We start from the raw sequence: 24,606 nt of genomic DNA on the forward strand, positions 1-24,606 counted from the left end.
GTCGGTTGGCCCACCCCACACTCAAGTCTACATCGTGTCTACATCACCCAGTCAGAGGGTGACACGAGTAGGTCACTTTTTTTTTATATACCCATCCAGGTCTCTTTCTGGCTTCACGAAATGCCCTAAACTTTTAGTTTATTTACAAAAATAGGCATAAAAGCGAAATCAATCCCGTTGAGTTCACTAATTTGAGTTTTTAATTCTAGTTAAAATGTGACTTTATATAAAATTTTTTTACTGTAATAAAAAAATTAGATGTGACTGATTCTAAAAATTTTTTACGGTAATAAAACTTAAATTTTAAACTCAAATCGGTAAAATGAACGGATCTAATTCTGACGCAGGTCCCGCTTCGGATTCCCTTGGGCATTTGAATACGTGTCTTTCAAATCAAGCGGGTATCAACCGTTTGAAAACCGTATTTAAAGAGTGCCTATGCATTCATGATTCAACATGTTACAATTTTTTTTTTTAAGGAGTTAAAATTTCTTCTAATTTTTTTTTTAACATTATTCTTTAAGAGTTTATTTTAGAGAAAAAAATAAAAATAAAAAATTTAATAATAAGAAAAAAGGGATAAATTTAAAAAAAAATCTTTTAATAAGTGTAAAGTGAGGGAAAAAGGTATTTTAAAAGGAACACATAAAAAAAAATAACACTTTAGAAAAGAATAGAAAGAGATTAAAAATCAAAAGAAATGCATCGTAAAAAAAATAACACTTTAGAAAAGAATAAAAAAATATAAAAGATAAAAAAATCATGAAAATGTTTTTTTAGAGAAATTATAAGAAAAGAAAGGCAAAAGTGATACTATGGGTGTGTTTGGAATTCATTCCAAAATAATTTTATTTTCTGTACGTTTTTATTTTTATTTTGGAATCATTTCAAAAAATGCATTTGGTAGTTTTATTTCGATATTGTTTTTAGTTTTAAAAAAAATTAAAATTGTGTTTGGTGGTTTAATTTTTATATTTAAAATAATAATATATTAAATAAACATTATATACATGAAGAAATGGGTTTCAGAGGATAATTTTGGTGTGTTTCGGAGGAATCTGGAATTTTCTGATCCGGAGCCAAAGAGGCTGCGATCGTCGTCGTCGTCTAGGGTCCCGACTCTAGTGAGGTGGAGGAAGGGGCGGCGGCGGAGTCGGATGAGGAGGGGGTGGTTAGGGGCAGTGAGGTCGAGGCGGGAGATGGGAGGGGCAATCGGAGAAGAGTGGTCCAGTCGGGCAAAGAAAATGAAAATGGGAAACTGAAAACGATGCTTAATCGTTTTCAGTTTTGCTGAGTTTTTGGGAATAAGTAAAAAATGTTTTCAGTTTTTGTTTTTAAGGAAATGCATGCCAAACGCATTTCTGAGTGCGTTTTTATTTTTTAATTCTTAAAAAACGTGAAAAATGTTTTTTAGAAATGATTCCAAACATGCACTATGTGTAGAAAAAAGAGAAGCCTTCTTACAATAACACATGTTAAAAGAAAATAAAAGCATTTTTGTTCTTTTATATATGTAAAAATATATAGATTCGTGATTCGTGAAGTCTTGTTTTCTTTTTCTTAGGGCAAAAAAATAAATAATTGATAGTATTTATTTTTAATCGTTATGTATAACGAATTAATTCTTGGTACCTTTTTAATTTAATAAGATTTTAATAGAGAGACTCTAGAGGATAAAATTTTCTCTTCTTTTTTAATTTGTTTGTTTGGAATTTGATACAAGTTTTCATTTTAAATAAAATTAAAAAGATAAATAAAGTAGGGAAATGTAATCTCCAAATTAGGTTTTGAGAATTCACATTTATCCACTCCTTTTAGGTTCAAGTCGCTAAATAGAGAAAAGGTTTTTTTTTTTTTTTTTTAAAGGAAAAGTGAAATATATTAATTGAAAGAAGCCTTTTCAGCATACAATATAAACAACACAATTAGGATTAGAAAACTGCCAACAATCCCACCATGATTGAATCAACCCCTCGATCCCTGAAATGAAGGAATCTACTAAGGCATGAAACAACAAACTAACTAACTAATTCAAATTCAGGACAAAAAATATAATTAATTTAAATTGAAACTAAGCAATTAAACAAATATAGAAATATTTGGGCCATCGTATCAATATTGCATTCATTTCTTTTTTTATTATAAAATATTTCATTCATTTCATTTGCTTATTAGTGCAACATATGCATATACTAACTGAAGATCTTCAGCACTCATTCATTTCATTCATTCATTTCATTGGCCAATTTGTTTTGAAGATGTGACATTTTATTAATTTGGTTTTACATTCCTTTGAATTTGTTTTTCTGGTTTAAAACCTTAAAAGTGAAGATCAATGTCCCTACAGTTATATAAAATACACGAGCAAAGAATTGATTGCTACACGAAAAGGAGAAACTATATATGTTACTGTTGAGATTAGTCAAATCATAAGCATTTTTGTTATCCTTGTCATTTATCGGCCACATGGTTGCTCCTAAAAAATAAATCCACTCATTTTTTCTGGACGTCTTTGTAGATGCGTTACAAATGTTTGTATAAAGGGTAAATTAAAGCACCATTTACTTCGCGGGTTCAAATTGTATGTGTTTGAACTTATACGTTAATCTTTTATAGTTCGAATTGATTTTTAACAGTGCAATGTCTAAATAAGAAATAAATTTTGAATCAGCATTTGGTAGTATTATTAAAACTATGGATTTTTAAAAAATGTGAGTTGGAAATCGTTGGTAGGATCTTTTAGATTGAGTTTTAAATAGTAAAATATGTTAGAACCTTAAAAATTTAAGAGAAATAAAATTGAGTTGAACTTTCAATTTTAAGTTTAAATGCAATTTTAAATACAAATTTAAGTTTAAAATGTTATACAACTAAATACAGATTCGAACCATATTTTGAGTTTAAATGCTTCATAATTGTACATTGAAAATTAAAATTCATGTAATTGAATATTTCTAAAGAAGCAGTCAAAAAATATTTCTTAAAACAAGCATAATTGAAAATTAAAATTCATGTAATTGAATATTTCTAAAGAAGCAGTCAAAAAATATTTCTTAAAACAAGCATAATTGAATATTTAGAGTATGTTTGATATGAGGGTTGGACAGAGGGAGGGAGAGTGGTGGATAGGGAGTAGCAATATATCACTTTTTAAGCTTCAAAATATTATTTTATCATTTAAACAAATTACTAATAAATAATTTAAATGGACAATTTAATAATTTCATAAATAGTTATAATTTATTTTTTCAACTCTCCTTTAATTTTATCAAACAATATAAAAAATTACTATAATCTCATTCACTTCACAAATTTAAATTTTTAATTTGAGTTGAAATGTAATATTTTTTTAGAATTATTAATTATAATAAAAAAATTAAATGTGATATTTTAAAAAAAATTTAATTATAAAAACTTAAAATTTAAAATTTAAAACGATAAAATAAATAGAGCTTGTAATTCTATTTATCCCTCTAACCAAACGGAACTAATAAAAATAAAGAGGCTTATAAAAGTAGTAACGACTTTTCACAAAGGCAAAAAGAGAGAGAGGAAAAAGAAGGCAGCAGAGTAGCTTTGGCCTTTGAGCCTCTATTGAAAAAGAATAATAATAATGAGTGGCGTTGGTGTAATTAGTAGGAAATAGAAGGCGGAATTTGGAAGCCTGATGATAAAGATAAGAATCATCCCCAATCGACCGGCCGTTTCGCAGGCACGTCAGATTACCCGTCCTCACCACAGGCTGTGTTTTAGGTGCCCTTTAAACTGATCGTTCCACGCGCTTCAAACCACTTGGAAATCACCATTTGTCGTTTATGGAAAAAGAATTCTTATCTATTCTCAAAAAAAAAAAAAAAGAATTCTTTAATCATTAAAAAAATATACTTTTTCAGCAAGAAAAAAAAAAAAACAAATACACAGTTGTCGTGTGAAGTTTCGCCAGCACAGGTCTTCCAGACGTGAATGTTGAGGAAGCAGTAGTCTCATTTAGTTTATTAATTTAAATTAAAATATAATTTTATATAAAATTTTTTAATTATAATAAAATTATAATTAAATATTTAAATTAGTAAAATAAATGAGGTTTCAAAAATTTACTTTAAAAAAAATATTTTGCAAGTCATTATAATACCTTCAACTTAGGTTTTTCAAAATAGTTCTAATAAAAATGGGTAATTTTAACAAATATTTTTTAAAAATGTATAGATTAACATTTTTATTTTTTATTTTTAATTCATAAATTTGTTAATCAAATAATCACACTAATAAAATAATATTTATCAAAACAACGAAGAAAAGTTTAGATTGATGCACTCATAAAAGTAAATTTTCTATTTTTTTCAATAAAAAGCTATTTGTCTGTACTATAAATTCATGTAAACAAAATAATTTTTTAGTGTACAACAACAAATCCACACTCCATCCCCTTAGGAAAAAAAAAAAAAAAACAACAACAACAAATCCACAATGTTAAGTATACTAGGAATAATGATAAAAAGAGAAGGAATGTGTTTTTTTAGAGAGTGAGAAGGTTCTTGGAGAGTAGAGGTTGGCCGGAATTCCGGCACTATCTTCGGGCGCGTCGTCTAGCTCTCGACTATGAAATTTAGTTTTTCGGCTCGTTTCGTCGTGGACTTCTTGTTGGTGGTGGTGTATAATGTTGATTGGACGATCTCCTTTTTCAAGAGAGTTTTCCGCTTGGTGGCTGAGATCTCTACGCTGAATATCTTCCTCGATGGTCCTTTAGCCGAATGCCCTTCATCGGAGGTTTCTACTGGCGGTGGTCGGAGGTTTTTTTCCATTTATAACTTTTGTGTGTTGTAACAAGGTTGGTGATTTCTCCACTCGATCCTAGTCTAGTTTGTTGTTTTTTTATTAGATTTAGGTATTCGGTTTAATGTCGATAGAGTGGTCTTGGTCTGGCTAAACTTTTTTCTATGCCGTATAGATGTTTCCCTTTTGTGGGTTTGACAATCTACCCCTCCAACGCTCGACAGTTTATATTGAAAAGATGAGTTTTCTCTAGTCGAGCTTTCAGTCCACTCGTTATTAGTGTACTGATGTGCTTTTCTAATTTTGAGCCTTAAATGTACGTCTGTTTTTCTGATGAGTTAGTATTGTATTAAAACAATTGTTTATCAATTTTTAATGAAATACAATTTTTCTTTTAAAAAAATATACTAAGAATAATGAACTGCCTACGTAAAAATTTTGGACTATTGTTTTTAAGAATAAATTGAATACAAGGGAAAAGTGTACAATCATACATAGCCAAATAACACTGATTTAAGGGAGAAAAAAAGAAAAGAAAGAAACCTTTAAAAAGAAGAAAAGTCAAAAAAGGAAAAAAGAAAAGAAAAAAAGAAGCGGTGTTTCACACAAACCTCATTGGTGCGAGTGATATTTATTGGGAGGTAAGCCACGCTATTATACATTTATACGTGACCTATTAATATTAGATTTTGATTCGGAGAAAAAAAAAGGACACGTATTAGGTTTTAAAGAGTTGGGATTCCCTATAAAAGACATTTTCCTCCTCTTCCATAACTCATTATTTTCCCCTCTTTCTCTCTCTCTAAATCTCTCTCTCTCTCTCTCCTGTGAGGAAAGGATCATCTTTTCCCCCAAACAAGAAAAAAAAAAGAGAAACGTTTCGTTTTCTTTTCTCCCAAAAAAAAAAAAAAACTCTTCAATGGGTGTGGTGGTTCTCAATCCTCAGGATTGCCTTAAACAACCTTTCTCCCACAAAGCCCTAGTCTCTTCTTCCCGTCACATGAAACGCCCTCGAAATCCTAACCCTAACCGGGCCAACCGAGCTCAGCCCAACCGCCGAACAAGACGGATCCCGGCCCAGCCCAACGACACGGCTCCGCGGACCGGAGCGACGAGGATGGTCCAGAAGCCTCCGGCCGACAAGCTCGATATGAGCCACGTGAAGATCCTGAAACGCGGCGAAGAGCTGAACGAAACGACACCAGATCCGCCTTCTCCGAAGGTCGCCGGCAAGGAAACCGGCTTAAATAACAAGGATCTGGCGTCGCCGGTTCGGTTGAGTACAGATCCCGAGTCGAACCGGGTCATGGGGTTCTACGCCGGTTCATCGATGTGTATTGAATCGCCGCCTCCTAGTTCTCTCCCTTTACCAGCTTTTTTTAAGAAGAAAAGTGTTGTGTCGACGAACGTTGAGGCGACTAACTTTCTGCTAAGTGTTTTACGGCTCGATCTGTAGTGAAACTATGTAGATCTGGTTATTTTTATGTCGTATGCTTATTTAGAACTTTATTGTAGGTTTGGGTTTTCTGATTAACGATCTTCCCTTATTTTTTCAAGGGGAATGAGTTCTCTTAGTGAACTCGACCAAGCTTTGGGGTTTTTTTGTTTCCGTCATTTTTTTCCTAGTCTCTGTAAAGAACATAGCTTTAGTTGTTTTTTTTTTGGGTTTGTACTACATAGGTTGGTACTGATTGCGTTTGGTTCCCAGTTGTTCATCTATTTTCTTATATTAGTAAAAAAAAAAGTTGAATTTTATGGTTCTTAATTATTTTATTTTTGTGGAATTTATTGGTTCTAATTGTGTGATTCTAAGGTCAGGGAAAAAAAATTGACTATGGAGTCATTTTAATCTCGTGTTGGGTGAGCAAATCAATAGAGGTGCAGAACTAGAGCCAATTGCCCTTATTCCCACAATTTTTGCTGTCAAAACAAATTTTGCAGTCTGATAGCTCATGCCAAACAGCTTTTATTATCGATTTTATCTCAGAAAATAACCTCCTACCTAATCCAAGAGAACACGCCAAAGTGTTGGGACTTTCATGTAACGAAAGAATGGGTGTTGAAATTTTGTGTTTCATCTGATTTGGTGAAGTGGATCAATCTCCTATACATGGACATTCATACTGGCATTAGAAATAGAAGTAAAAAATAATTAGCATTATTGAATCTTTGATTGCGTTGAGCACATGTCGCACTATTATGGTTTGGTACGCTAAACCCATCTGACTGATGTTTAACCAGCATACGGTTGACATTGAGGTATTTTATTAGTTTTTAGTTTTAAATTTTGAGAGCTAAAAATTTATAGAAAATATTGTTAATTTGAGTTTTTAATTTGAGACGTGATTTTATATACGTAAATTTTTTATTATAGTAAAAAAGTTAAATGTAATTATTTAGTTAAATTTTTTTATAAAATATTATATTTCAGTTAAAATTTGAATTTGTGGAGTGAAATAGGTCTGAATAAACTCTATAATTGGGCACTGAGAAGGGAAGACAAGTTATTATCTCTGTCGTTGAGATTCAGCCTCCCTCTCTCTCACGCCTGTGAAGCGGCATGTTTTTCAGCACTTTACAGGAGTGAATTGGAGCTGCCGCCCCTTGTCCCAGCGACTTACTGTCGACTTGCTCGATTCCTCTGTGTCGCTTCGCGTAACTGAAATCTTGGAGGATTTTATCAAAGTTCAAGTTCAGTTAAACCATCTTGGAGTTTATCAAGTTTAATTGGACTAAAGTTTCATTCATTTTACTGATTCGAGTTTAGAATTTGAATTTTGTAAAAAAAATTATCAGAAACAGTTATATTTAATTTTTTTATTATAATAAAAAACTCTCACATAAAATCACATATCAACTCGAATTAAAAACTTGAATTAGCAAACTAAACAAATTTTAAGAATGTTGATTGCCCTGTCGCGGTAGTATGCGCTATGCTGCGACCCCAAGGGGAAATCAACACTCCCCGCCCACCAAACTACGGATGCATGAACACACCCCATGAAGCAATTGAAGATACATTGGCCAAAAATGACGGGAGGTTGACATTCTCAGTAAGAAATTTTCAGTTAAATAACTTAAAATTAGACACCCTTAAACTTTTAAACTGAGGAGCAATGTGTTCAATGATAATATACGTATGTGGTCCTTAGTGTTGAATAAAAATATGGAAACATAAAAGACCAACTAAATTATCTTGCTTTAGTGATATTCGTCTCCTTTGAAAAGAGTTTGCTAACGAGATTTCTCACAAATTACCTCCATGAATAAGCAAACTCAGGAATCCTTTAAGCTGATAACAAATTTTGGGTTAAATGGGCCTTAATTGTAGCACATTTAGTGTTTGTTCCGTTAGGTGTGCAGCTAATCAGAAAACGTGGTCATGGAATGCAACTTGGAAGATTTTGTGCTGCAAGTTATATTTAAAATAGGTTTAGAGAATCAGTGAAGATTTGAATTGGATTTTGAAAGCCCAAGATTTGGATCCAAATCCACTTTGGGTTATCCTATTTGCCTCGAAGCAATATTCTGTTGGGATTGAGTGCGAAATAAAACTCTCAAATGAGCTTTCTTAATTTTACGCATAATATTTTGAGAAGTTCTAATTAACACTTTTTAGGAAATGAATTTGTAGTTTTCAGAAAAAGACGTGTTGAAAGAAGTTTAACCGTTTATTATTTTTCAGAAGAAGAATTTAAAGCTTTTAGGAGAGAGTGAGTACTTGTTGTACACAAAGTTTGTCTTTGTTGCATATTTTTCTGTATAGATCACTAATCTTCCTTTAAGATTTCTAATCTGAAAATTTTGACTTATCTATTTTAGCACCTATTTAGAGAATCCCTGCTAAAGCTTGTGGAACAGTTACAAGTTTCCATTATTTTTGGGATTCAAAACTTGTTTTCTTAAGCCTTGTTTGCTCAACTCTAGCAGGAGATAAATAAACATTACCATGATATATCTATTAATGGCAATGGTAATAACTTTTATCCCCATTTCTTGATTCAGTTTGAACGCACAGGGGCTTTATATAGTGTTTTAGTTTAATCTCTCTCTTAACCTCAGCTGCTGACTTGGCTGTTCGGTAGTGGTGTTTTCTTATTGTATCTTAGGGCATGTTCTTTTGTCCATAAAACTCAAAAAAAGATTCTTTTGTCCATAAAACTCAAAAAAAGACAACTCAAGTTTCAACTTTATTTAAGTTTACGTTCTTTTAAGTTTTAACTTTATTCAATTTTACTCAACTTTATTTAAGTTCTAACTTCAACTCAAGTTATAACTCAAATTCAACTCAAAAATTACACTCAAATTACACTCTAAAAAAGAACAACCCCTTAAACTCTCAAATATGGAATCGTTGAGCTTTTCCGATTCATTCTGGCCATGCATTTATTTTATGTTTTAGTCTACAATGCATTATTATTGCCTTATTATTGGACTTAAGAGAGCCCACTTATATTTTTAGGGAGAATCATAAAGTCTCTGTGTTTTCAAGCTAGGTTAATTGCTCAACAGTACTTCAGACTGTTGCAAGGTTTGTTTTCTAATGCAATAAATAGGAATATAGGTAATTCACCCCCCCAAAAAAAAAACCTTAAAAAGTACTCTCCTTGACAAGAAAAAAAGAAAAGAAAACATCATTATTTATTAGGACTTTACATTTATTTTAAAAGAGTTTCTCTTATATGATCATAAAAAATAAACTGCAGATAGTTCTTTACTTTTAGAAAATCTGTATGGGTGCGTTTGGTGGATAGATTCAGAATCATAATTCTGGATCCTGGTTTAGAATCAGTGTTTGTTTACAGTGATTCTGAATCATGATTCAAAATCAGTGTTTGGTTTGGATGATTCTGAATCTGATGTGATGTTTTAAACTAGCTCAAATCATGATTCTAAAACCACCATCTTCTTGATTCAAGGTGATTCAAATCTCTGATTCTGAATCATGGTTTCATAATCATGATTTGAACTTAAAATTATGAATCATGATTATAATCACCCTGATTTAAATCATCGTACTAAATAAACCCTATGTTTTGTGTCAAAAATTATATATTCTGCATATTTTTTTAATTTAATATAATTTTAATTAATTGAGAGGGCAAAAAGTGACTCAGCCTGTAGGGAAGCCCTACCAAGAAAGTCTATTTACTTTAGATCAGTATAAACATCTGCCAAATTTAGTTTGCCAATTATTTATAACTAGCTCTTAGGCAGAACTGCTTTATTTCTGGTCCAGTTTATAATTGGGCCTATTAAATTGGATGGATTGATGAAGAAGAGTACACTCTCCTCAACAACTTTCCTTGTGGGCTGTGGCTCAATGTCTGAAATTCTGATTGGATGGAAAATTGGCAAAATCAATTAAATGCTATATTTAAGAGGGTGACTTTTGTTTATTTATTTATTTTTTCCCTTCTTCCAGGAGAGCAAGTAAGTCTTTAAGGTTAAGCATTAGGTAGAACATTTCTTTGGGGATCACCTACTACATTTTAAGACAATGAATTGCTTTCACCTACTAGAGTTATGATACTCTTTGCAATCTAGTTCATTCCAGGATAGGATATTTTTACCGGAATTATGTGTGTTATAAAATGCATTAAAATCATATTAAATTGAAAATTATATAAAAATTTAGACGAAGTCGTAAGCTCGGCACTCATACAATCTGACAAATGTAGTTTTCTCTTTCATATTCTCGTGTAACAAAGTTCATACGAGTGTTATAACATTCAGTTATTTAAGTGTAACACTCGTACATGAGTTCGACTAATTTTTTTGAATGTTACACTTAAACAAATTGAATGTTACACATACGAACGAACGATGATATATGTAAATACAAAAAAAAAAAAAAAATTACATTTGCCTAACTAGTCCGTATGTGACTATTCTTAAAACTTTAATGAACATTAATAAAGTAATGTTTATCATATAACTTTTAATTTATATTCTTATCAAATAACTGTAAATAAATAAAAAGGGAGAAAAAGAGACAAATTAATTCATCTTTTGTGTTGGCTATTATGCTGGAAATATCCCAAGGGTAGATCCTTGGGTAGCTACATGTCTCCATTTGGGTTTTTTTCTTCTAAATACCCTCCCAAGCCAGAAGAGAAAATTACTGAACTTATTTTTAAAGTGCATTGATTATGAGATTTTTTAGTCCGCCTAGGGTATTAGAAGGTTACGTTTTTTTAACCGTTAAATCTGTGTACTTTTTGACTTTTACGTAATTTTGTACAGATTTAACGGATAAAAAATCTGACTACCGATATGTTAGTGTATCGAAAAAGATCTATTTTTTTAATCTTTTCCTTATTTTATACTTTCTTTCTTTTTCGTTTTTCCCTCCTAATCTTTTTCCCACTCCTATTTCTTGGTGATTCATAAACCCCATAAATCACTATTCTTCACGTGCTTGAATCATATATGCTGATCGAAATGTGAGCGATGGGTTGTTTCAAAATTATGGATATGTATTTTTGTTGGAACAATATTATAGATGAATGTTATATAAATTGGGGAAATTTCATAATTTATCTGTTTTGGAGCGAATATTAGGCCGCTGTTAAATCCTAAATTCCTTTTTTATGCAATTTATTATATTTCTAAAAATAAATAAATTTATTTATTTATTAAGAGTTTCTCTCGTAAAATAAATCTATCCATAGTGTTAATTTTTTATTATTAGATCAGATTAATTATGTGCGCATTTACATTGACTACTAGAAATAGCCGCGGAAAAGAACAAACAAAAGAAAACAAGAAGATTAAGCAGATTACAAGAGTGGCACTAGAAAGTTTAGGGCCGTTCGATTGGCTTAAAAGAGCTTATTTTGACTTATTTAGTCTAAAAGTTGCTTTTAAAATCTGTTTAGATGGTTGATTTTAAAGTGCTTTTAATTTTTAGAACGAGTTATCTTCTTAGTACTTATAAAAAAGTGTTTATAAAAAGTTTTTTTATTTACATTTTTAACGTTTTATTTGTGAACAATAAATTAATATTTCATCCATATCTTTTTATTATATTATTTTTTATAATAATAAATGTTTTTAACTTTTTTATCTAAACAAGTTCAAAAGCTCTTCTTAAATATAAAAACACATTTTCAAACACTATCTAAATATTAATTAAAAAGTCTCAATTTATACTTATTTTTTTCTATTACTTAAAAACAAAAAACAAACTATCCCAAACATGCCTTAAATATGAACGAGCACATTGAAAATGTCCACTCATCGCTTTCTGCAGTCGCACATAAATAAACTCTTATGGCCCTTTTATTATTGCATTTATATTCCCAGCTCATCAAAGACTATCGGTTCGTTCACTTCGTAGATTTAAATTTTCAATTTGAATTGAAATGTAATATTTTTTAAAAAATTTTTATTGTAACAGAAAAAGTTAAATATAATATTTTTTGAGAATTTTTTATTATAAAAACTTAAAATTAAAAACTCAAATCGGTAAAATAAACGATTCATAGACTAGTCCAATGAATAATCTCAATTATGGTTTTCTACTTTCTACTTCCTGAGGCCTGACATTCATGTGCCGCCTCCTTTTGGTTAAGACGGGAAAAAAAAAATTAAAAATTAAGGAGAGAAACAAATTAGCAATTAGTAGTGTTTTTGTACAATTTTGAAAGGTATTTGTGGCTTGAGCTCCTTTGATTGACAAGAATGTAAGTTCTATTGCATAGCTAAATTACTGGCGAAGGCTCTGGTGTTTTAATTATCGGAAGTGCATTTTAGGGTAGAGAAGACTATTTTACTTCACTGATAAAAACAGTATTTTAAACGGTAGATTAATTATTTAATGGTTTGATGTGTAGTAGAAGCCGTTTTATGTCATGTGGTGTAAATCTCAACGCGGACGTGCACAAATCATCTAACCATTAAAAAAATAAATCAAACGGGTAAAAATAACAGTTCTCACTAGTAGAGTGAAATAATCTTCTCTATCATAAAAATTTCCTAATCATAGCAATAACATTAAACTTCTGTAACTGATCATTAATCGCTAAACTCCGTATGTTAATTTATGCATATATTATTGATTCCACGCAAACTCATTAACAAATAAAACGTAGAGAGAGAGAGAGAGAGAGGAGTTATCTGCTATTATTGGTTATGTGTTAATTACGATACTATATTAGAATTTTTAAGATAGATATGAAATCTAATTGTTATACCTTTTTTATCATGTAAAAATATTTTTATATCATATGTATAATAATGATGTATTATAGTGATAATAAATAGTGATACATATCCACAAACTGTGCTGTATGAGCAAGGACATGTATAGTTTCAAATGAACAAAGACAATCCAAGTCATTTTAAGTCAAACAGGATAAAACAACAATCTCCGCCATGGGATGTAGAATCTTGAAAGTAATACTGATTAGGAAGAATTATATGCTAGGAAACGAAAAGAATATCTCATCACTAATGAATATTTTTGAGTTGTCGGAATTTTATTAGCGTTTCTAAATTTGTATATGTTTTCATACTTCATTACTAGATGTATAATTTTAGACCGTCCCGTCCGGTCCGAGTTTGGCGGTCTAAAGGAAAATTTTGAGCCGATTTGGCCTTGTTCTAAAAGAGAGAAAATCAGCCCAACTCACTAAACTCAAAAAATTTAAGGCCGGTTCAGACCCGGGCCAACAATAACGAGCCTCGAACTGATCCATTTAGCCTAACTCAAACGTACAACTCTATTCATTAATTTAGAAAATGTACACTTTCAACGTCATATGCCATAAAAGTATTGTAATATATCAACATAGAAAATCTTACTTAAAAGGAAAAAGCAACAATCTAGATATGCACAACTGGAAACAAAATACAGAGTAGAGTAGATCATTTTTGACTACCTCATCACATATTCATCACATATAGTCTCCTAATCTGATGTCAATAATAAGAGACTTCTCCGGTAGGTTAATCTATTGGTAAAGTAACTTTTTATATATTGAATTTGATTAAAATCACGTTAAATTATCAGATAATTTTTAATATAGATTTAGCTGTTAAAAAGTAGAGAATTACAAGTAGTTTATTTTTCTAGTCTTATTAGAAAAAATCCTATTTTAATTTGTGGATTATTTTCACTGGTGCCTCTGAATTTTGGGATCGGTTTATTCCTTGAATTTTAAAAATTCTCACTTTGCCTCTTGAACTTTAAATTATTCTCACTTAACCCTTTTTGTTGTAATTTATGTTAAAATTATACAGAAAAAGAGGAAGTTAAGTGTGGTTATGTAATTTTTATCTATTTCTTTATATTCAAGAAAAAGACCACTTGACTGCGTTATTTTTTTTCTCTGTTTTTAAAATAAATTACAACAAAATGAGTTAAGTGAAAATATTTTGATCTCTTTAACTTCGCGGATTCAAGTTGAGATGTGACATTTTTTTAGAGCTTTTTACTGTAGCAGAAAAAAATTAAATGTGACATTTTCTGATAGCTTTTTACTATAGAAATCTAAAACTGAAAACTCGAATCGGTGAAATGAACGAGACCTTTAAAATTCGTGAAGTAAAATAAAAATTTTTAAAGTTTAGAGAATAAATTAAAAATAACTTTAAAATCTATGAGGTATAAGTGATAATCCTTAATTTATTTATATTAAAAAAAAAGAGTTTTTCTCACTGGTAACGTCTTCAGTATTTTTATTTTTATTTTTTATTTTTGCTAATCAATGTCTTCAGTATCGCGTAATTTCCCATCCGCTCCCGACACCAACAGTATTAAAAAGATTCTAATCGCCGAAAGCCATATCTCTCTCTCTCTCTCTCTCACGCGCGCTGCTTTTTGCCTCCTCTTCAATTATGCCTCCTCTGCGGTGCCTTACGCGCGTGTCACGTGCGCGGCACGTGAGATGGAAGAATGCCCTGTTTTTCTTGGTCTGCACGAATGCCTCGAGCGTGTATTTCACGCGAGTCCACGGTATCCTTAATGAGTTCATGTGGTTTGGTGTTTTCCATTGAAAAAGTGCACCACATTTGATCTTAATTTCAAACGATGACCCCATTTTTAACACGTCTAATGTAAGCACTTTTTTTTTTTTTGGTTGAGATATTTTGTTGCAAAGAAGGATAGGAAAATAGAGGAAACCTTCGCCTTCACAATTTCTTATCACATTACAGGGACGTTTGTTTTTTGTATTTATTTCTGATTCTGAATTATTATTTATGATTTTTTACAGTATTTTTTCTCACAAAACACACATAAAATGAGAATAATTTTAAATTATAATTCTGAATACATGAACCAAACGTCATGTACATTGTGCAACAAAACTTATTATCACATTACCCAAACAAAAAAAAACACTTATTATAAATGGAGCTATTTAAACTCTACACTTTATAATTTAATTATGCGTGAAAATACCGTATGATTATGTGTGCAATCAGCTCATTGCATTACTTAATTATTTAATTTTAAATTTATTTAAAATGCATTTAATTATCATACCAGATGGAAATGTAAAAAGAAGGATAATACGCAAAGTAATGGGATTAGAAACACAGGCATTAAAAATAAAGAATACTAATTTTCTTTTTAGTGGTTATTTACCTATAATGCGATGCAATTGTAGACAATGGAATTATTATTTTAGTCTTTACTAAGCGTCGTATTTTTTTTTTTTTTTGTTTGTATTCAATAAACTTAGTTTTGGCAATCTTATCAAATATAATTATTAAAACATTCGTTTACATAAATAAATAAAACATTTACACATAACTTACAAATTTTTTAAGGACTTATAAGTAATTTGACTTTCATTCGCTTTAATACGAATTAATAAAAGGTTATTAGAATTTTTCGTCCTAAACTATGAGCATTGTGTCACGTTTTCTCAACAGATTATTCCACGAAATTTGATTTTTTTTTTTTTTAGTTTTAATCTTTGATGTAAATTGGAAAAACATTTCTATAATTTATTCGAGAAAATAACCTCTCAATCACATACTAACTTCAAGTTTACGAAAATAATTATATGATCTGTAAAATATTTTCTTCATTGTTGTCAAAATTCCTCATAAACTATTCAAGTTTGTACCTAAGGTGACTGTTTTCATCAAACTTTTAGTTATTATGTGATGTAGATGCGATTATCTCTATAAAATTTCATAAATCATTCATCAATTTTAATATCAAAAATTCAATTTGCTAAAAAGCCAAATTTTAAGGGCTATATGCTAAAAATAGACTTTTAGAGACTAAAGTGGCACAATACTCATATTCAGAGACTAACAATGCTAATAATCTGTTGATAAAAAAATATGTAAGAATTGACATTCACTTTGCGCATTTATCATATTATGTTGAACTTAGTAAATTCTTAAAATTTTTTAGTCACTGTAGTTCTCCTGAGAGGACCACTATAACATAACCTATCAAAATTATAAATGCAATATGATATTTGTTCAACATAACATCAATATTAGAGTGAGACAACGGCAATATGAGTATGAAATCATCAAATTTTTTGAGGCTCAACACATATGTTATATTGAATAAATATCATGTTATGATTCTTACTCTTTATATATTATGTGACAGTATAGTCCGTACTAGCTATCGCATAATACATAAAAGTTAGAAATGCAACTAACATCTATTTAATGTAACATGAATGTTTGAAAAGTGTAACAACAACATGAGATAATCAAATTAGTAACCTTTACATCACGAGTATTATATTGAATAAATATCAAGTTATGTTTCTTACTCGTATATATTACACTTTTTATATGTTATGCGGGAGTACAATTCTTCTAAAATAACCTTAAATAAGTCCACATTATTTTAATTGTATGTAAATGTACCATTAAATGAGAAAGAAAGTTACTCCTAACGTGCCATTAGTTTCGTGCAGAAAAATGCTAAGGCTTTGGATCCGATATTAGCCATCTAAGCTGGTTGATTTATTATAAGGTGTTAAAGTATAAAATTATTGTTGGCCCACTTCTTAAAAGCTTAAGTTTTTGAGATGGATTGATAAACTAACATGATATTAGAGTGGGAGTTCCTGAGTTTAAACTCCCGTAATTGCACTTTTTATCTCCATTTAAAATTGTCATCATGCGTTGGGTCTTTAATATATCTCGGCCTTAAATATTCACGTGTTGGGCTTTAATTTACCCATACGATTGTTCATTATTCAATCCACACGTGAAGATGAGTGTTAAAGTATAAAACTATTGTTAAACTATCTCTTAAAAACTTAAGTTTTTAGGATGGATTGATAAACTAAGTTATGGGTCGTATTTGGCATTTTGACTCCCACAATGATCAACAAGCAACTATTTCCCCAAGTCTTACTTTCAAAAAAAAAAAAAAAAAAAAAAAACTAGTTCTGCAAGTCCAAGTCAGCAGCTAAATATTTATTTTCTTCCCATCTTTGAAAGTCCAAAAAATTTGTACGATTTGTTCCACTGACAGTAATCCATTGCATTTAAACGTAATCATAATTTGGTACAACGCAATAGGCAATTATTCCAAAACCATTCCTCTATACGGTGATAATGATTTTTATTTATATATTTTTTAATCATATTTTTTGAGTAATGATTTAACTTTTTTAAGGAAGTAATGATTTATAAGTAATCAATATATAATAAAACAAAAAACATAAATTAGAATTAGCGGCATTCATCGGCATAATACAGTATCCAAAACGTCCTATTTTCATCAAAATTTGACGGCTCATGTGTTGGCAGTAAAAGTATTTTTATGGGTTCGTTATTCCACCCGTAAAAATCTGTTTTAATGGTTAAATTAATTTTTTAACGGCCTGATTAATAGAAAAAATAATTTTGTGTTACCCGTGTAAAGTTCTCCAATGGTAAAAAGTCACATGTAAAAATGAGCAATACCGGTTGGAATTAAGATATGTTATCCGATTTCTTGTTTCGGTGGCTATTTATTTAATTAAATTTTGACACATTGTGAATTATTTATTTATTTTTGATATTTTTTAGAGATTTTTTATGGTGTTCTCTCTTTTTTAGAAGCACCAGTATTTTTTGTTTATCAACCATCGAATTTATATTAAATCTGATCAAAAGTCAAATTAGATTAAAAAAATAATATAGATTCGACGGTTAATAATAAAACACACCGTTGTTCCTAAAAAGAGGAAAACACTAAAGAAATTCCCTATTTTTATTATTTATGTGATTAAATTTTTAAATTTAAATGAGATGTCAAATGATTACTGAAGAAACAACCACTAAAAAAAAAAAGAGAACAACATATCTAAACCCCGTTAATTTTACCGATTCAAGTTTAGAATTTGAGTTTTGCGACAATAAAAAGTTATCAGAAACAGTCACATCTAACTTTTTTGCTACAGTAAAAAGTTCTCACATAAAGTCACATAACAACTCGAATTAAAAACTCAAATCAATAAACTAAACAGACTTTAAACTCTCTCGGTTCACCTTAATTTTTCTCTCAATAAATCAAACATCTTCTTTCCCTTATGTCTTGATACATTTTCCAATTAGATATATACGTGTGTGTGTATATAGATTATGTTTATTTTACTAATTTATATTTTTAATTTTAATTTTTTTATAGTTAAAATTTTTTATAAAAGTAATATATAATTTTTTTTTGTTATAATAAAAAATTATATTTTAACTCAAATTAAAAATCTGAAGAGACCATAATCTTAAAGTAGATATTCATACAGTGAGATGGCATATTGCTATTGATAACAGCAGGAGTCGCCAAAAGCGTAACCTCACAAAAAACAGGCTGAAAAGATCGATCGGTTTACGAACTCAAATATGCAACAGGAATCGCCAAAAGCGTAACCTCACAAAAAACAGGCTGAAAAGATCGATCGGTTTACGAACTCAAATATGCAACGTGTCACTGCCACATGGCACTGTGGGCCCAGACATACCCCCACACAAAAGGCAAAAAAGGAGAGACTGGGAGGAGTATTTTAATTTTAAAGTGAAAAAAATTGAAAAAAGAAAAGCAAAATAAAGGAAAGAAATGAAAAGAAGAGTCAGACCCTCGAAACGAAGGCCCACCCAACCTCAACAAACAACGAAGAAGAAAAAACGAATAACGGGAATCTACTCCAACTTCACCACCACACGAAAAAATACCACCTCTCTCTTTCTCTCTCCCCTTTTATTTTCTTTTTATTTATGTATAGAATATAAATATTATTATTCTCTCTCACATTTATAAGACCCGATTTTGTTAGTCTCCTCTCCTCTCCATTTTCAACTTCTCTCATTCATCCGCCACCCTCTTCTCTCTCTCTCTCTTAATCCCAACCCAACCCTCTCTCTCTCTCTCTCTCTCTCTAGAATATCAATCGCATCTCAGAATCTTTGGAAGCTTGGTTTTCTTTTCTTCCCGATGGCGAAGGACGAGTGGATGCGCACGGCGATGTCGGATGACATGCTGGTCGTGGAGCTGCTGGTGCGGCTTAAGCAGTCCCAGGCGGCGGCGGCGTCGCCTCTCAAATCTTCTCCTCCTTCTCAGCCGTCGCCGACGTTCCCGCTCACTTGGAGCGTGAGGCTGCCGAGGTCGAGGGCTCTCAGGTGCGACGCCGTCTCGCAGAGGAAACAGGGCGATGTCTCCACCAGATGCAGCCCGACCACGCCTCTCTCCTGGAGCGGCGCCGCCTCCCCCTCCGCCACCGCCGACGGATTCGAAGAGTCCAGCCGCCCCTCCAACAACCGCTCTCCCTCTCAAGCCAGATCCAAGGTTCTCCTCTCTTCCTTTACCTTCCCTCTCCGTCTTATCTTTTTCTCTTTGGTGGCGATGTGTCAGATGTACGGTCTCCTGACCAAGCGTCGATTTCTCTGTGTTGACCTGAATAGCGACCAACGAAGGCTATGTACTTGTCTCGCAAGCTCGTCAGTGAGTGGTAGAGTCTTTAGCCCTGTTCAGGTGTTAGGACTTTCTAGTTCTTCCGTACTCGCCGACGAGACATTCTTTCCTTCCTTCGAGAGGCAGTTTCTTTTTGCCTCATGACGATTTTGCCCACGCTCGATTCTCTTATTTACCTCGTCATCATCTTTTTTATTATTATTTCTTTAAATTTTCATAAACCGTGGCTCTGTTTTCAGATCAGGCATCCTTGTCGTACTTTCAGCTGGCGAAATACCCCCGTCAGATGAGACAAGGATAAATCCGTCTTTTTATGGGAGCCATCCAAATTTTCTCTGGCCGGATTATTGACCCGCTCAGTCGCCGACCGGCGGCGGGTGAGTGTTGGGAATTTCGTACGCACGGCGTCGTTTTTTGGCCTTGGCCCCTGTGACGAAAATACCCCGGCCTACATCGCGATATTGGGTTCGCGTGATGTCAGCAGATTGGAATCTGTTCACGTTTTCTTCTCGCCCCTTTTCCCGGTCACCTGTCATTCCTGTTCGCTTTCTAATTTACCGATTTACCCTTTACATCCCCAACGACGGAGCTGATACGATTACGGGGGGTAGTTACGTCAGAAAAAAATGGTTACTGTGTCAGAGCCCACTTTACCTTAAGCAACGGCCCCGAAAATTCCCTTATACGATCTCTCTCACGTTCTCATAATTTTCCTTTTTTTGATTTGACGAATTTACCATCCGCCCGAGGTAGAAGTTTTCCACTCATTCGGAAGGGCATTTCGGTCATAGAAATTCTTTTTTAGGTTGGATCGTGCTGACGTGGGGCCTACTCGAAAAGGTTGAGTGGGCCCCAAGGAAAGAGGCGGATGTGGGTTTGCGTTGTGTCGTTCGTGGGAGTTGCTTCCTTTTAGGTCTTTTCTGCCATTGAAAATCTCGTCGCCTGAGAGGTAATTCTCTACGCGCAGGTGCACCGGATCATTTTTCATTTTTATCTCACAAGTCCCTTTGTCCATCCATGGCCATTTTTTTCACTTTAGAGTTCGTTTAGTTAGATGATTCATTTTTTGATTTGAATCATATTTTATAATTCGTTATAGTATTTTTTTTCGTAAAAAATACATGTAAATTAAAAATAATTCTAATCTCATAATTATAACTAAACAGACTATTATATGAAATCGCTTTGAATCCCATCAACATCGGAAATTCTGGACCGTCGGAAATTCTGGACCGTCGGATAGGAGATATGGAATTTATTTGGATCCGTAGATCCGGTGGCGGTGGACGTTGGTCGACGTTACGCTGGTCATGATTAGGGCTCTTAAATTGAGGAAATATTTTAATTGACTTGTGTGTGTGTTCTTTTGAAAGAAGTTTGTGTTGCGATTGGTGTGTGGTTAGATTCCACGAGTTGTCAGCAAGCGAGCAAAAGCAATTATGTATTTATTTTTATTTAACTTATTTATGATTTTGGATGAGAGGAATGGCACGTGGGCATGTCACGTGACCCAATAGGATTTTTCTTTTTTTCATTTTTGAAAATTACAAAGATTGGATCCTCTCATGTGTTGCCACGTAGGTGGGTTGATGATTGAGGTGGGAGCTGAAGGGAGAAACGAAGAAAGCTTTGCTTAGCAAGAGGGGTTGGATTGAATTTTGCAAAGAAATTGACAAATTGGTTGTTTGGAATTGGGAAAGTATGATCCTTAGAAGAAGTGACGATAGAAAGAAGAGAGGGGCAAGCGAAATTAACCAATTATTGGAGGCTATCGGGGATGTTGGATTGGAGATAGTAAAGAAGGCATTGTAGTCTGTTTATTGGTGGTGTGGTGGCACGGGAATTTTTCATAGGATAGAAGTGACGTACAAGTATGGACAATATTTTTATTTTGACAATAATAATATACACTTTCGTGATTGCCCTGTGTATTTATCAATTTATTTATCTATTTATTGAAGCTGGGTAATTTCAGGATTGTTTCGTTGAGGGATTCGTATCCGATTCGAATCATGATTTATGGTTCGTTACAGTATTTTTTCTCATAAAAAATACATGTAAATTAAAAATAGTTATAATCTTATGTTTCTAATTTATGAACCAAACTTCTCCGAATTGTTTTTGTTGTTTTAACTCGGAACGTCGTCCCTTTCTCCTTCCTTTTTTTGTGCGTCGATAACGACATTCGCCTGTGACTATCCAGATGTGATGTAATCTGTAAATATGCGCCACGTTTAGTGAAGGAAATAGATGGATTTCGTTTTTGTTTTGTTTTGTTTTCCTGCACGTGTGGCTTGCACTGTTCCTTGTTGATGAAGATTAATACTTTTTGGATTGGGCTATATATGTATCCGACATGGTCGTTATTCGTTACAGTGATCTCTAAGAATTTTCACTTTAGTAACGGAAACCCAATTGGATTTTGCATCATAGATTCCAACTATGTTAAAGTTAATGCGAGCTTGTTGCTGATTTTGGACAGTATGTACTAATTCACTTTCGGATTGATATTTTCAGGGTATTGCCACAAATAATGAGTTGGCTAGCGCTATCACTACCAGCAGGAGATCAAGAAGAAAGAAGGTAGGTACACAAGGGCTCTTTTTTCGTTTCCTTTGTCTCAATCTGTCTACTGTAGTCATAGACAAATGAAATATAAGAGAATTTAGCTTTTATCATTCTATATTCTATTTGGAGCTTCAAATATGTATATAATTGAGAATCTTTGGCATTGTCCAGACATTTGCTGAGCTGAAAGAGGAGGAGAATTCACTTCTCAAGGAAAGGGTGCATTTGAAAAGGGTATAAATCGCGGTACTTTTTCCTTTTTTCTGCTTCCGGCTTGGTAGTTCCTTATCTTATTACTTGAAATTGTGGATTTGACAGGAACTAGCAAAACTGAGAGCAACTTTTAAGGAGCAGAGGGAAAAAAATGATAGCTTGAAGAGGATGAAGGTAATTCTAGCGTTCTTTATCCATTTGTGCTCCTATTTTCAGTTACTTCTCATTTATTTTTTTTCCCTTTTATTTGTTTAGGTTGTTCCAAAATTATTGATTGGTAACGTTTACATATCCAGATGATTATGATGCTATTCTGTCGTTATCATACATGCTGGTTCGTATGTAATGGAAATTAGGGTCAATATACGCCCTTAGTAATTCTGTCTTACTTTTTGCAGCTTGAGTTGCACGTGGATTCTGCAAAATATGTGAATGCAGATGGATTCAAGATGGCATCTTCCAGCCAACCGCAGGAGAGAATAGCCTCTACTTCCGACAATGTTCGTTCTACAATGCAACTCGCACACCATAGTAATGCACAATCAGATTCTTTTGATGAATCAAATACCAATTCGAACCGTGACGGTTTCTTCTTGCTACCTGATCTAAATTCGCTCCCATGCGACGAGGATTATGGTTCCGAAACATTCTATGGGTCAAGCTGATCAAACAATGTTCATTGTTTATCTTCTTCTCGCAATTTATACAGTCTCCGAGCACAATGAAGTTGATTTTTCTGCAACAACATCGCTGACACGCCCGAGCCACGTTCAGAAACACAACTAGAATATTCTGTGAAGTCACAGGTGTTGGGAACCAACTTACTGTAGTTCCCAACTTGGTTGCGCAATGGAAGCTAGTCAGTCGTAGAGAGAGTTTTGAGGGTAGTGTAGAGATCCTAACAAACGAATAGGATTGTAAAATTTTACTACTAAGTTATAGGTTCCTACTTTCCTCGGGTATTCTTTGGGGTAAACCCTCATTACTTCTCATTGAATTTATAAAGAACGCTAGACCTCTTATTGTATCATTCTTTGTAGCCAAATCCTAGTTGGACTCCTCTGTTGAAAAGGTTCTTGAGATTTGTATTACAATTTTGATCTGGCGCATCTTATTTTTATTATGTTTAGTGTTTGTTAGTCGTAAAAAAGAACAAGAGAACACCATATATAAGACGGAAAATTGGCTTTCAAACAAATTTGGAAATGGAAGTCTATGCAACTAGAAAATATTCAAAGCACTACTAAATTCATGTTACAATTTTTTTGGCCTTTTACATACATTATTATTATCATGCAAAGATTCGTTATCGGTTCGTGTTATGAACATTCAAAAGTTCTTGCCTAAAAAGTATTGGCATGAACAAATTGAATATCCTTGTAAATGGAAAATGAGTTATTTAGCCTAACCAACAACAAAAAAGAACAAGAAAAAAAGGAAAAAAAAAAATCATTCCCATGAACGAAAAAGGAATGATGGCTTAAATTATACTTCAAGTAGACGAGATTCTGTTGGGACTTTGAGAGGTCCCTCTCCAGTCTCCACTACCGAAAAGAGGGGTGGGAAAAGTAAAACGTACTCAAAGCAGCGATTATAAGAATAAAATATAATCCTAACTGTACTTGTCCTATTTGGCGACATTCTTCACGAGGTAATTTTAACGTCCCCGGTTAATTTGTTCGGAATATATATATATATATATATATGCGGCCGTTTGGTAAAGTTTTCGTTTTTGTTTTTAATTAGCAGAAAAAGAGAATTAGCTTTTAAACAAGAATAAAAGAATTATACGTTTGGTTGGTATATTCGTATCGTGATTTGAATCATAATTCGTGATTCGTTACAGTATTTTTTATCATAAAAACACACATAAATAAAGAATGATTCTAAATCATGATTTTAAATCCATAAACCAAACGTTTATATTAGTAAAATTTGTAAAGCCTTAGTAAAATTCTAATATAAGTTTTAAAATCTATTTAAAAATATTTGTTAAAAATCACAGTTTGTAACTTTTAACTAAAAATTCTTTTAAGAAGTGGAAATACTTTTAACAGATCATCTAAACACTTTTAGAAACATCAACTTTCAGAGTCAAGAAAGTAAAAACAGCTTTTAACAAGCTCCTAGTAAGCCATATACATAGACAAACAGACACGCCATAAAAA

The 24,606-nt window shown here is 32.4% G+C and overlaps 2 protein-coding genes across 2 annotated transcripts; both read left to right on the forward strand.

Moving 5' to 3' along the window:
- The first annotated feature begins 5,535 nt into the window (after window positions 1–5,535).
- Window positions 5,536–6,361, forward strand: LOC21386992. Its single transcript, XM_010107145.2, has one exon. It carries the CDS (start codon window positions 5,693–5,695, stop codon window positions 6,227–6,229), a length of 537 nt encoding a protein of 178 aa, XP_010105447.1. The 5' UTR covers window positions 5,536–5,692; the 3' UTR covers window positions 6,230–6,361.
- Window positions 6,362–19,045: 12,684 nt separating this feature from the next.
- On the forward strand, window positions 19,046–23,651 carry LOC21386994. Its single transcript, XM_024171566.1, has 5 exons — window positions 19,046–19,531; window positions 22,175–22,240; window positions 22,397–22,459; window positions 22,544–22,612; window positions 22,837–23,651. Exons 1-5 carry the CDS (start codon window positions 19,181–19,183, stop codon window positions 23,101–23,103), a joined length of 816 nt encoding a protein of 271 aa, XP_024027334.1. The 5' UTR covers window positions 19,046–19,180; the 3' UTR covers window positions 23,104–23,651.
- Window positions 23,652–24,606: the final 955 nt, after the last annotated feature.

This window comes from Morus notabilis, unplaced genomic scaffold (assembly GCF_000414095.1).
Source record: "Morus notabilis unplaced genomic scaffold, ASM41409v2 Scaffold958, whole genome shotgun sequence".
NCBI lineage: Eukaryota > Viridiplantae > Streptophyta > Magnoliopsida > Rosales > Moraceae > Morus > Morus notabilis.